The sequence below is a fragment of the Corvus cornix genome, chromosome 12, assembly GCF_000738735.6.
Source record: "Corvus cornix cornix isolate S_Up_H32 chromosome 12, ASM73873v5, whole genome shotgun sequence".
NCBI classification, from domain to species: Eukaryota; Metazoa; Chordata; class Aves; order Passeriformes; family Corvidae; genus Corvus; species Corvus cornix.
Genome location: NC_046342.1, coordinates 4,379,552 through 4,393,130, shown reverse-complemented (window position 1 = coordinate 4,393,130; position 13,579 = coordinate 4,379,552). Strand labels below are relative to the sequence as shown.

Below are 13,579 nucleotides of genomic sequence, written 5' to 3'. Positions count from 1 at the left end.
CCGGCGCCCGCCGCCCCAGGCCATTGGCCGGCGCCCGCGGGGCTCGGCTCGTGATTGGTCGGTGCGGCTGTCACTCATGCGTCACTCATGCGCGCGGCGGCCGCGGGCCGGCGCTGCTCTCGGCAGCGGCGGGAGCCGCTCGGTTGCTCTTTCACGGCCGTGCCGTGGGACGGGAGCCGGCTGTGCTCCCTGTCCCCGGGCGAGCGGGCTGTGCTCCCGGTCCCCGGGCGAGCGGGCTGTGCCCCCCACCCCGCAGGGAGCCATGAGGTGAGGCGTCGCTGTGCGCGCGCTCGCCTCAGAGCAGCCCCGGGCCCACTCTCCCCTCAGGCGGAGGGAGCCCCCGCCATGGTCATGGTGTTGCATGTGCAGGGAAAGCCGAGAGGCTGGAAGAGGAGCCGGATTCCGGTCCCGGCGCTGCTCACAGGGCTCGTTCCCCGCCGCGGGTCGGCAGCATCAGGCTGCCCTCTCTGATGTGGTCACGGGGCTCTGCGGCGCCGGCTCAGCCGGACGCTGACAGCAGCTGGAAAGAGACTTGGACAGTGCGAGGTCCAGGCCTTGCTCAGGCCTGTGAGTAGGGCAGGACCGAGAGTGCGAGTGGCTGGGCCTTTCCACATCCACCTGTGCACTTGTGAGGCTACAGGGAGTGGGAGCTGGGGCTGAAAGGACCAAACCACGGAACTGCAGGGGGGAAAGAAAATCTGCTCCTTAATTGTGTGCAGACAGGTGTTTGTAGCAAGAAGAAGCATGCTACCTCATGCTGCTTCACATCATCAGTAGCTGGTCTCCTTTATTAAGAGAGACAAGACAAGGAGCCACTGGAAAGGGTCCAGCACAGGGCAACAAAGATGATGAAGGGTCTGGAGTATGTGTCTTATGAGGAGAGACTTGCAGGAGTTGTGCCTGTTTAGTCCAGAGAAGAGAAAAGTGAGAGGGGATCTCAATGCATGTAAAGATCTCAAAGGAGGTTGTCAAGAGGATGGTGCCCAGTAACAGGATGAGGAGTAATGGCTATAAAGTAAAACACAAGAAGTTTCACCTCAACGTTAGGAAGAACTTCTTTACACTGAGGGTGGCACTGGAATAGGCTGCTCAGGGGGGTTATGGAGTCTCCCTCTCAGGAGACATTCCAAACCCACCTGGCCACGTTCCTTTGTTGCCTGCCTTGGTCAGGAAGTTGGGCTGGATGATCTTCAAAGGTCCCTTCTAACCCCAGCAATTCTGTGATTCTGTGCAAATTATCTCAACCACGGCCAATTAAGGCCTTCTCTGCCTCCCTAACAACGCTAATGGTTGTTAATGTTTCATTCCTTTAGTGTTTCTCTTGTAGAAGTAAACAGGGCCTTGGAGTGGGAAGCTTCCTGAATAAATACTGCAGCTGACAGATTTAACATAAAGGTAAGTTTTCATAGGGGCTGTTTGTCTCTCTGCCGAGAGTAATTCACATGGTACAAAGGGCATCCTTGGGCTCTTACAGCATCCACCCCTTTGCCAGGAGGTAGCAGGTAAGACAATCTGCAGATCTTTGCTGCAGGGTGTTCCTTCTGCTGCTTCCCTGGGCTGTGTTTGATTTTACAAAGGAGGGCAGTGGAGGCCTGACTGTTCCAGGGTTTCCCTGTGCAGCAGGAGCAGGACTGTGGTGCCAGCATTTGCCAGGCTGGAGCAGAGCTGCTCTCCCTGGCTCTCCCTGCAGCAGCATTCCTAGGGGGCAGCTGCCAGCTGCTCAGGAGAGGTATTTAGTTGTTTGTGTGGTGATTTTCTGGAGGAATTTGAGTAGAGGAGGTTGAGGCCTCTCCAAGACAGTGTTGAAAAGCGGCCATAAATAGAGGAATGGGAATGGGTGCTCAGGGAAACCCACAGTTGCTCCAGGGACTGTGAGTCAGAAAGGAGAGGGGCCCTCATTTCTGATGGATCACAGCAGGAAAATTCGGTTGTTGTTCTGTTTGTCTCACACAGTTCCAAGTGTGATATGCAGCAGCTGTTTCGTAAGGTTTCATTTCCTTTGTCTCCTGCAGTCATCTTGTTTGTTTTTATTCCCTCTCTGGCTGTGCCTCTTCTTTAAGAGACCAACTTCCCTCTGGTGGGTTTTGCCCTTTCTGGCCTTTCTATTTTTCAAGTGTTTCTCTTCCTTCTAGTACGTTGTGAGATTTTTTTCCTTCCTCTGCTCTTAGCAGCTCAGCTCTGGCTCTGTGACCCCTTTTTTGCCCTCTGGGGATGGTGACAGTGTGAAAGACCCTTGATCCATGAAGGCCAGGTCTTCTGTGAGCATCCCTGCCAACCTAGGACTTGAGGTTTATGAACAGAGAGAGGATTAAAAGAAATAGTCTAGGAGAGACTGAAGGTCTTCCTACAGGGAAACTGGGGTGACCCACCTGTGGGGTGGAGAGCCAAGGGCTGGAACTGAAGGTTGGTGTGTCACTGGCTTTCTGGGACCAAGGACAGGCAGGAGTGCTGTGCCTGTGTGTGGGCAGCTCGCTTCTGCCCTGCCATGGGCACAGACTGGCCTCTGGAGATGGGCAGCTCTGGGAAGAAGTGGGTTGCAGTGGCTGGGCTGGTTGGCTGTCACATGAGTCTTTTTTGGGGGTAGTCCTTTGTTACCTGTAGGGTCTGAGTAATTGGTTTTGTGCTTGTGGGCTGGGATTAGGGCGAGGAGTCTGCATTCTGTCAGAAGGGAACCTGTGATATGGTAGCCCAATGGATTCAGGCTGTTCTCTTGCCTTGTTTTCTAGCCTAGAAGAGCTGCAAATGCTGCCCTGTGGAGAACCCACGACTTGTGGTAGCACCAGGTGAATCTCAGCACTGACAGATCAGTAGGTGACAACAAGGAACACGTGTGGAAGCCACGATGACACGCCTCACCCATCCACTGCTCAGGAAGTTGTTGAGCTTCCCACCTCAGCATGTGCCAGGGCGATTGACTCCGAGCAAGAGTGCTGTCCTCAGTCCAAAGCAGTTGTCTCTGAGGCAGAGCTGCAGTGCAAGACCTGGGCTCGTGACTGCCACTGATGTGGTCAACTACTGGCAGAAGGTGTTTGAAACAAATGGGATCCCCGAAGCACGAGAATCCAGTCAATATATTGTGTCATTTGTCCTGGGAGCAAAAACAGTTAAGTAATAGGAGAAGAATAAAGTCTGTGTGTGCTTCTCACTTTTTCATTTTGATTGAATCTCTTACATTTTTATCTCACAGGGAGTAGAACAACTTACCCTCCCTTAGATGGCAGAGAGGGTGAGGTATAGTTTATTACTGCCAGTAGAACACTCAGGGGTCTCTTAAATGCTCTCCTTTGCAGAAGTGTAACATAAACACCCACCCTGACTTGCCTGAAGAAGTGATTCTTAATTTTGCTTATTTTTGTGAATACCAAAAAGTAGCAGAAAAACAGTTGTGAAGGTTTGTTTCTAAACGCGCAGATAGGTTCTTCTGATCACTTTCCAGCTGGTTTCTAGCAGTCCCAGGCAATTGTGTTTGTCAGCATCCTGTGTCACCGTGGACGATGCCCTTGGCAGGGTTGCAGAGGACCCCCCCCGTGGCACAAGTGGGCAGGTTTTAAAGTGACTTTGTCTTCAGTTTCAGAGCCTGGATTCCAAAAGTCTCTACACTCCACTTACAGCAGTGCAGCAGGAGCAAATCCAGCAGCTGAGCCACAAGCGGCTACAAAGGTAGGAGCATTCTCTTGTACTTGTTCCTGTGGAGGGCTTTCCTTCAGACTGAAAGCAGCCAGGAGAATGGCAGCACGGAGAAGGCAGCTCAGATGTCAAGTAACTGTGCTGTGTTGGTCCCTCATGGTGCTTCAAGTGAGAGGCACAGCTCCTCCACCTGCAAGGCCCCTGTCCAGCTGGTCAGGCCCCAGCCTGTACTGGTGCATGGGGTTATTCATCCTCACTTTATATGATTTCATATTACCACTTGCTGAATTTTAGGAGATTCCTGCCAGCCCATTTCTCCAGAGGTCTCTCTGAAATGTAGCACACCCACCTGGTCTGTTAACTACTCCTCCCAATTAATTCTCTGTGACTGCAGTCATGCCAAGGGTGCTCTCTGTCTCTTCACCCGGATCATTAAGGTGTTACAGGATATTGTTCCCGGGGCACTCCACTAGGGATCAGCCTTCCCCTGAGCCTTGTGCTGCTGAAATCAGCCCTCCAAGCCTGACGGTTTAGTCAGTTTCCAGCCCACCTCATTTATCCAGTCCATACTACATCAGCTTGTATATGAAGATGTTATGGGAGACAGTATCAGAACCCTTGGGAAAGTCAGGACACGCGGTTTTGATGCACCGAGCTGTTCATTGTGTCATGGGTGACTATCAGGTCACTCAGGAATGATTTCCCCTTTGTAAATCCATGCTGACTACTTCCAGTCACCTTCCTGCACTTGGTATGTTTGGACACAGACTCGAGACCTCTTTGTTCCATCGCTTTTCCTGGTATCAAGGTGAGGCTGACTGACCTGTAGCTCCCAATTCCAGTGCTTGATAACAAACTCAGCTGTGGGAAGGGAGCTCCCCCAGCTCCCTCAGCGTGCACATGCACATTGCTCATGCAGTTGCTGGCCCTCAGCAGGGGCTGTGGTTAGCAATGAGGTAAGCATGGCACGAGAGTGCCTCTGGTCACCCAGTGCAGCCCCAAAGTGTTCACACTCCTTTTGCCTGCTGCAGGATGCCAGTGCAGTACGTGCTTGGAGAGTGGGACTTCCAGGACCTGACCCTGAAGATGAGACCCCCAGTATTTATTCCACGGCCTGAAACAGAGGTATGAGTGTGGGGGGTGTGGTGGGGGTGGGCTTGGATGTGTGAGTTACATGACACGATACAATCAGAGCATTGCTGTGAAGGCATCCGGTATGTTGTGAGGCTGCAGTGATGAGGAAATCAGATCGCTCCACTTCTTTTAGAATGGGGGTGATTCAAAGCTTGTGATCTGGAACTGATGCTGGTAACCTTTGCCTCCTGCCTCAGAGCGAGGAATGTTGCAAGCTGATGTATCCCTTAATTTCACAGAAATCAATTGCCATTGATGGAAGGAGGTGGCTTTGCCTTCCTTAGTTCTGCTGTGGTAAGGACTCCTGCAAAGTTCAAAACCTCTACTGCTATCTCCCGGTAGCTTAGTGCATAGAGAAGTCTGAACATTGTCCAGGGGATGCTGGCAGAACCCTGCAGTAGTAGGAAAACAGTAATGGAATCCAGAGAGCCTGAGTGTCCATGTGCAGGCTGGTAGGAAATGGCACCTACTGTCTGTCTCATGGCTCCTTGATGGTTTCTGCACAAATACAGGAAACTGAAAGGTAAATTCTGACCTGGACTGGATTTAAATGTGATTGTTGGTCATAAGAATGCAAAGGACAACCATACATGACCAAGTTAAAACTCCATGTTCCCCAGTGTTCCCACTGCTATGGAAGAGCTTAAGATCTACCTGGTGACACTTGCCCCGACAGTAGCCTAGCTTTCAGCACATGGGCCATCTTAGCTAGGAAACTTTCTGTTTACTAGTCTGCAAGAGAGCTTAGGATTTGTGAGGTGGGTTTTCGGTTTGGTTTGGGTTTTTTACCCTCTGAGAATTCGTTTTTCTTCTGAAGCCTGTGTTAACTTTTGGAGATGAAGTGGTCTTCTTACCTTGTCCATTTATGAGTCCCAGAAGCTTAAACCTGTTTCAGTCTAGTAGTCATTTCTTCAGTTGTTTGCCTGTTGTAATGTGCAAAAGTTAAACAAAACTTAAAAGACAAAGACAGCCTGTGCTTCTGTTGTGCCTTTGAGGAAGAGGGTGCTACTGAAATCATGAGAGGGTTCCAGAGCATTCAGTGGGAATCAGCACAGCTGCAGCATAGACATGCTCTCATGTCAGCCTGTAGAAGAGTATTTAGAACCAGAGTCTTGGTTTGGTGTGGGGCATCAGCAGCACCTCATGGAGAATCTGCTGGGCCCTAAATCATAGTGCTGACACTTGTGTCCAGAGAGGCTGGGAGCTCTCTGCCTGGTCTGGGTTGATCACGCTGTGGTGATTTGAGTTTGGAGATGGAGCTCCAAGGAATAGTTTTGCCAGTTGGAGCCAGCGATGGTTGGCTTTGTTATTGTCAACAGTACTTCTGCTCTGGATGATTCAAGAGAGTATTTCCAACCTTCAAATCCCAATTAGTTCATGGATGCAACAGGAGCATTAAAATCAGGGAGAACTTGTATGTTCTGCAAGTCAAAATATCTGCTGGCGAGGCTTCTTCTGGAGCTGTGCTCTGATTGTCCTCATGCAGTGCCAGGCTCCAAACAAAGGCCTATTGTGTGGAGTGGAAGCTGGGCTGGCCAATGCTTGAGAATGTTGTTAATTGAGCTCACATGCCTGATTTTGGTAAAAGCATCTCCACTGGCCCAAACTGGAGTGTGGTGCTGTGGTTGAAACCACTTAATATACCCTAGTGCAAAACTGGAGTGCAAACAGCTTAACCCAAACCTTGTCTCTGGCAAAACTTTGTTTTGTCACTTAACTTCCTATGAAGGCACATTTTTAGCACATTTATTACAGAAGACCAGAAGTTTATGATAATGATTCAGGAATGGAGCTCTGTGGGCAACAGACAGTTTGCTTGTAATGTGCTGGGGAGGTTCCTGTGACAGGAAGAGCCACGGGGACAAGATCCAGCGATTCAGCAGCACCTGGTAGGGCATGGCTGCTTCCAGGAACTGTGTCCTGTGTGTAACCTGTGCACAAAGTGGTGTCCAGATCCTTTCGTTCTGCTGGAAGGACAGGCTGGTCATCTCTGACTTTGTGTGATGTGTTTGGTTTTGGGTTTGTCTATGTTTTGTTTCATCAGAGTAATTTTTTTCGGCCTTCACTGGACTTGAAAACTGCAATGGAAATACCTGCTTTCAGAAATGCTGAAGTCCATTGCACCTGTTGCTTTCCTTTTGTTTAGAATTTGTCTGCAGCGTTCTTAAAACCAGCAGTGCTGAAACTTTTCACCAAATAATTTCTGTAAATAGTCCTTGTTCTTTAGGAAGCAGTTAATTGTTATCCCAGGTTCAAGTTTATCTGTGACTGCACACACAAGCCACATGTCTTGTTTTGGCTGAGAAAATGTGACTCCCTAAACCGACTCATTAGTGCAGATACACAGGCAGCTTCAAAATTAGCTTCTTAATGTTATGTATGTAGCTTCTGCAGGTGCCTCCCGTGTGTTGATTCGAATCTGAGAAGAAGGGGAGCCATGTTTATGACACACATATTGTTCTCTGCTTGCAACAGGAGGGTTATGACTCCTGCTCCCAGTGCCTTGGTAATGACATGAAATTAAACACAGCATGACTCAAACCACGAGCATTGTTTCAGGCCTGGGGACAGAGACACACGCAGAGAGAGAAGCTCCCTTGTCTGCTTTATTCTGTCCTGTGTGAAATTTGCCCCCGTGCTTATTTAGTTCTCTCTGGTAGATGAGCCCTCTCCTTTTCTCTCCCTCTGGGAATATTTTTTCAGCACATGTGGCTTTGTTCTTCTGTTCCATGGGAATCCGTGTGGGGAGGGGACAGGCAGCCAAAAGTAGGGAACTAGCTTTAAGCTCTGGCCTGCTGAGAGGAAAGCTTTGGACTGGCTGCTGCAAGTGCTGAGTGGGTTTGTGAGGGTCTTTGGAATGTGGCATCTTTCCAGCTTTCCTCCTGCAGCACCAGAGCCAGGCTTGTGCACTGGGGAATGTTTGGAGCGAAGTTATGGGGTGTGCACAATGAATTATCTTTGTGAGGTGATTACTGCTGTGATGTCAAGGCATCGCTGTCTCAACACTGCTCTCTCACTGTTAATGGAAAAGAAAGACCTTTTCCCAAAGCAAGTATTTTTTTCAACTTCTAAAATTTTAGAAGGCCTTGCTTTGGGAGAAACAGGACAAAGAGGAGGAGAATTCAGCCAGCCGTGGATACGTCATTCCTGTTTTGTCCAGGTGACTGCAGGCTCTATGAAAGCCTCACCATGGCTTCCTTTGGGAAGGGTTCGGCTTGGTCCAGGCGTTCTCCGAGGGCGTGGTGTGGGGTACGCGGCACACCCGCCTGGTACACCCAGAGGGCGCTCCAGGCTTAGGCTCGCCGGGTTCCTGCCGGTTCGGTTCCTTATCAGTTATGCCAGGATTTCTGGTGGTCCTGAGAAAGCTTATTTGATCAGTGGAAACAAAAATGGCCATCTCTTGTGCCTCACAGCTATCGATCCGGGCTCCTAGCAGATGGTGGGAGCAAAATGACAAGAGAAAAGGTGGGTGTGGAGGGGTCCTTCCTTCTCTTGACAGTCAGCAGTTAAGGGCTGTTCTTACCAAAGCTGGATTTGGGGCCATCCTGCTTCATAATTGCTAATGGATCTGTCCCCCACTAATTTGTTTAATCCTCTTTGGAGTCTGTCTGTGTCTAACCTCCCTGGCATCATGTGAGAGCAAATCTTGTATCATAGGTGGGAAAGGTGTATTCTTTGCTTCCAGTGCTGCATAAAGGAAAACATTTAGTTTTTACTGTATAACACTTCAATCATTCACCACAGCATTTGTAATTTTTAGTTATGTCTCTGTCTATTCTTTTTCTACCTGTGATTTTTAAGCTCTTTTGCTTGTTTCCCAAAATAGGTTGTTTCTTTCCCACAATAACATGCTTGAAACCTGAAGTCAATGCTGTTAACTTGCACCTGCCTGTGGAATGGCATTCATTGTGTGGGGTGTTCTGTGAAAGCACTTGAGTCAAAGATTGGCTTAGAGAAACCTTTCATGAAGTTTAACTTCTAGCTAAACATAATCATTAACCTTTCAAGAAGGTCCAGCACACAGAGAAGGGAGAATTTTCCCTTCCTGACCTGTATATGCAAATAAACAGACTGCAAGGTGGGCCCTTTTTCTCTCCAGTGTTCTATTTCAAAGCAGTGACATATTTTCTGTTCCAATCAGGGCTGAAAGGAGCCCTTAGATGCAGAAATGTCCTTTCATTTCCCTAATTTCTTTAACACAGATGGATACTTCTTGGAAAGGTCTAAAGGTCACACTGTCTAGTGAGTACAGCCATTAATCAAGAGTCAGGAGATTGGCTTTTTTTCATAGTTTTGCCTCTGACCAGTTGTCTCTTCAAGGGCAGGCTGCTTCCCCTTTCTGTGTAATGGGCCTCCCAGTTTGGGAAGTGAGAAGGCTAATAGTGCTTTGTCTTGACATTAGCTTAAGGTCCTTTCTTGAAATATGTGTAGACTTGTATAAGGTATATTAAACATAAATGCAGTAGAGCATTATTTAACAAATCAAAAATTGACTGCTATCTGTCCAAATATAGCTGTAAGCAAATGTGCTTAAGTTGGAGCATTGCTGTTGTGGCCTCACAGATCAGATTTCGCCCGTATGATGGGCAATACTTCATCAGTGTGTTGGAGGAGAGCAGTATTTTCTGCAAGTGGGCTGTGGCACAGAGGCTGGGGAATGGAAATCATGAAGGGAGCCTGTTATTGCTGCAGAGCAATTGGAATTGCCCTTTGAGCTAGGCACAAGTGTTTAATGGGATCATATAGAGAGAGACAAATAGAGCAGCCTGTGCCTTGTGGCTGAGGGACTTGTGCTGCCAGAAGGGCTTGGAGAAAGATTTGGGATCTCCAGTATATTAGGGGTATTGGCTGACCAGGAGCACATGCTTTCTGCTGCTCAGTGGGCTGCTGGGATCCTTGCATGTGGGACAGGGGAGTGCCCATGTGCATGTAGCAGCATTAAATAATGAGTATTGCAGCAGTGGAATAGCTGCAGAACTATTATGTCCAGTTATGTTACTGACTGCTTGAAGAAGAAGTGGAAAATTAGATGTGGAGAAAAAACAGTATGTGAATTAATAGCTTGAAAAAGTCTGCCTTGTTGTTAAAGACTGTCTAGTTCATCAAAAACAAGCTTAGGGGTAAATTACCTGGCACAGACAGCAGAAATTTGAAAACTGAAGTCCCTCTGTTTCACAGACAAGTGTATAATAAGCACTATAACTGCAGGCCAGAAGAAAAGGTGCACATCTCACCAGACAGTGTAATTAAATGCTGAAACAGCTTAGCAAGAGTCTATTGCTGGCCACTTGAAAATCAGGACAGAATGTTTTCCCCAGACAGATTTCTTCTTGTTCAAAAGGAAAGGATGGAAGAAACAGGGCTGTACCTGGCTGACTGGTCAAGATGAACTGTGGTGGTAGTTTCTGCTGGCTTCCTATGCAAGAAAACAAGACCCTGTTAGTGCATAGAATTACTTCCAAATTGGTAATTTTCAGGACAGACTGAAAAATGGAAATTTAAAGATAAAATTTGCTGAAGGCAGTTCTTTTAAGACATGCACAAACCTGTTTCCCAGGTTAACTTACATAGACTTTTTTAATATGTTCTCACACATCTCTCTGTTGTTAATGCCTGTATTTTTGGGGGGTTTTAATCTCCCTGTTGTGATTGAAAGAGGCTCCTGTTTCCATGTGTTTTAGCCGAGTCCTGTAGCTCATCAGTGAAAGCAGAATGTGGGACTAGAACTGGAGAAAAGCTATAAAATGGCTGTAACAGATGGGACTCAAGGAGATTCCCACGTGAGGGAAAAAAAATTTCATTTCCTCCCCCCAGCTCTTTTCAAACATCCAAGTAACTAGAGCTGGGGATTAGCAAGCTAGACTAGTGCATCTGTCCAGATGCTGTGTCTGGCAGTGGTCAATACAAGTATCTGCAGAGAAAGAAAATACGTTGCTTCTGGAGAGGTGTGCCTGGATAGAGCTCTGTGCTGGACACCTGAAGTATGGTCAGTGTACAGTGTACAGTGACTTGGATCCACTCCTGCCCCTCGGGCATGGCTAAATTTAGATGTGACAGCTGTGGTGATGTCTCTTGGGCACGAGCACGTATGGGTTGCTGCCTGTTGGTAAAGTAATTTCTGGGTGCTGTCACAGCCTCTGCTCCAACAGATGAAGCAGCACGTGGCATGTGCCCTGACACATCAGGAGTTGCTGCTGTGTGACCTCAGCCAAACCCCTTCCTCAGTGTTAGGTATGCTTTGACGTGTTTGTCATTGCCTAAAGCCACCCTTTCTTTCAGGATTAGTGGCTCCCCTGCAGTTATTCAGGTGCTTTGATTCCCATACATTTGTAGTGGGAGTTCATGGGCTTTGTGCAACATTGGGTTCGATCCCCACATGGGCCATTCACTTAAGAGCTGGACTCAGTGGTCCCTTCCAACTCAGAATATTCTGTGATTTTTCTCTTTCCTACTACAGTGCCAGGGAGAAGAGCCCAGGACAAAACCCCTGCCTGCCCATGAAGCGGTGGGGTGGCTTGGAGGCTTGGTTTTGGAAGCAGGGTATGTGGCAGGGATCTTCTAGGGCCATTGCCATGGAGTTGGGTTTCCAGCTTGGCTTTGTGGTGTTTTGTCATGTGCTGATTAGCAGCCAAGTGGGTAAACAAGAGGGGAGGGGTGGTTGGGTTAATATCAGATCAGGCTCTATGGAAAGTCCTGGATTCTGAGAACAGAAGTTTCTGGAAAGCACACAAATAAGTAAAACATTCCCAGGAAGTGTGCAAGAGCAGAGAGAAGGTTACCAGGGTTTTCCTGGGTTTTTTGCTTTCCTTGTCCAGTTGACTGACCTGGGAATTTAGAGCCTTCTGCCGCCCCAGCTCTTACCCTGGAACCTTGTCTTCCCTGCTTTCTTCTGGGGCGTGGAAAAAGGCTGCTTGTACTGAATGCAGTGGGAGTTGGTGACTTCCACCCTTGCCTTTCCCGTTCCTCACTTCCTCTTGTTTTATTTAGTTTGTCCTTTTTGATGGCAGAGACGTATGATGGGTCAATCCCCGGTGCTGGGCTGTAGCAGAGGATCCCCTGAGCTCTGTCCCTGTGCTCGGCTCTGCAGCTACCCTTGAGCCCAGGAATCTCTGCTGCCTCCTCCCGGCTGTCTCGGGGTGGAACCCGGCTGAGCCTGAGCCGGTTCTGCCTGGGCTGCAGCTCTGCAGCCTCTGTGGTTTGGGTGCTGGCAGCCCCTGACCTCACGCTCCTTTGTGCAGCTGCAGTTCCAAGAAAAGCAGTGAACCAGAGCCCTGGCCACAGGGCAGAGGTGACACCAAGAGCTGTGAGAACTTGGAGGGTGCTGTGGGGCCTTGCGGAACCACACTTGTGGGTGGAAGGGTGCAGTGGAGGCTCAGGGGAAGCTGGAGGTGTTCACAAAGTTTTGCATTTGTTGCACTCAACAGAGAAGATGGGGGAGTTGAACCCAAATAAATGACAGTGTAAACTTAGGGTGAATCTGGCAGTGAAGCAAGACTTCCTGGAATCACAAGTGGCTTTTGCTGCAGGAAGGAGCTTCTTGCACAGACTAGGGGAGAAAAATTCTTCAAAATGTTCCATTTCCCCATTCTGACACAATTATCACACTGATCACCACATGTGTGTGTACAGCAGGCTCCAGGATAAAAATAGTTCTGCCAGTACCTGTAGCACTGGTTAGCAGAATTTCTTGTTGTAGACTGGGTTGTAACTGACAAAAATGATTCATACTGAAAGCAATAATTTGAATGTTAATAACTCCACAATTGAGCGTTCATTTTACCCAGTGATTGGCGTGCTGTGGGCAAATATGGAATTGGGTCACAAAGTGTGTTCTTTTATTTGCCAGTGGAATTTTTGTCATTTCATATCTCAGCCTTCAAAGCTGGTGATCGAACTGATGGTTGAAATGGCTTTTGGCAATGTTAGCATTACATTAGTAGGTATTTGTGCTGTGAATCTGTTCAGTCTGAGAAGACATGGCGTGTCCTACCCAATAAAGACCCAGCCTTTGTCCTGTTGCTGTTGTCCCAGTCTCAGTTTCTCTGTGCCAGTCCCAGACACCTCTTTTTAGCACCATTGGCCTCTTTGTTGCTTTTCCTCAGCTGTGGTTCCAGTCGGATTCTTGTGCCAAGACTGGGAATGTCTGACTTGCAGGGTGTTTTGTAGTCTTTGTATGAACACTGTAATACTTGGCCAGAAATGCTTCATCTCCCAAGATGAGATTTGAAAGGGGCTCTGCTGTGTTCTGCAAAGTGCTGTAATTTATCAATTTCCAGCGGTGATATTTTGGAGGTGATGGTGTGATTGGAGGAGCACAGATTTTGGTTGGATCATTTGCTAGAAGGTGAAAAATACTGAGAAGAATCTGATGAATACGGTTTCAAAACAATTCTTGATAATTTAATCATTCCTGAAACCTAGTGGCAATGGGAGCAGGATGATTGGACATACTCTGTGTCATGGTTGCTGAATTTTCCTGATTCTCTGCCAGTTGGAATAAATCTTCTTTGCTTGTCAATCAAGTTGAAAATAATTATTCAACCGTTTATTGTAAGGAGATACTAATGTCCTGAAAAAGATGCCATTTCTTTAGGTTGTCCCATTATATTTTATGTGTTTTAATTTTGTACTATTATGGTAAATGTGCATTATGAGAAAACCAGCCTTTGCCGCAGTAAGAATTATCATGAAAGGAATTATCGTGAAATAACCAAGACAATGAGGTAAGGCAGTCAGAAAGCAGAATACAAAGTCTAAGTAATATCAGCATCCCATTTTATGTATATTTTATGTGGTAAAACCTGAAATCGGTCATGTT

At 47.8% G+C, this 13,579-nt stretch overlaps 1 protein-coding gene across 1 annotated transcript in view; it reads left to right on the top strand.

The window, feature by feature from the left end:
- The first annotated feature begins 102 nt into the window (after positions 1 to 102).
- Positions 103 to 13,579, top strand: part of HEMK1 (HemK methyltransferase family member 1) — a 28,182-nt gene continuing 14,705 nt past the window's right edge. Inside the window, exons 1-5 of the mRNA XM_010389932.4 lie at positions 103 to 267; positions 1,314 to 1,395; positions 2,727 to 3,103; positions 3,569 to 3,660; positions 4,659 to 4,752. Of these exons, the coding sequence (XP_010388234.2) occupies positions 2,843 to 3,103; positions 3,569 to 3,660; positions 4,659 to 4,752 (447 nt within the window). The 5' untranslated portion in view covers positions 103 to 267; positions 1,314 to 1,395; positions 2,727 to 2,842. The remainder of the gene's footprint in view (positions 268 to 1,313; positions 1,396 to 2,726; positions 3,104 to 3,568; positions 3,661 to 4,658; positions 4,753 to 13,579) is intronic.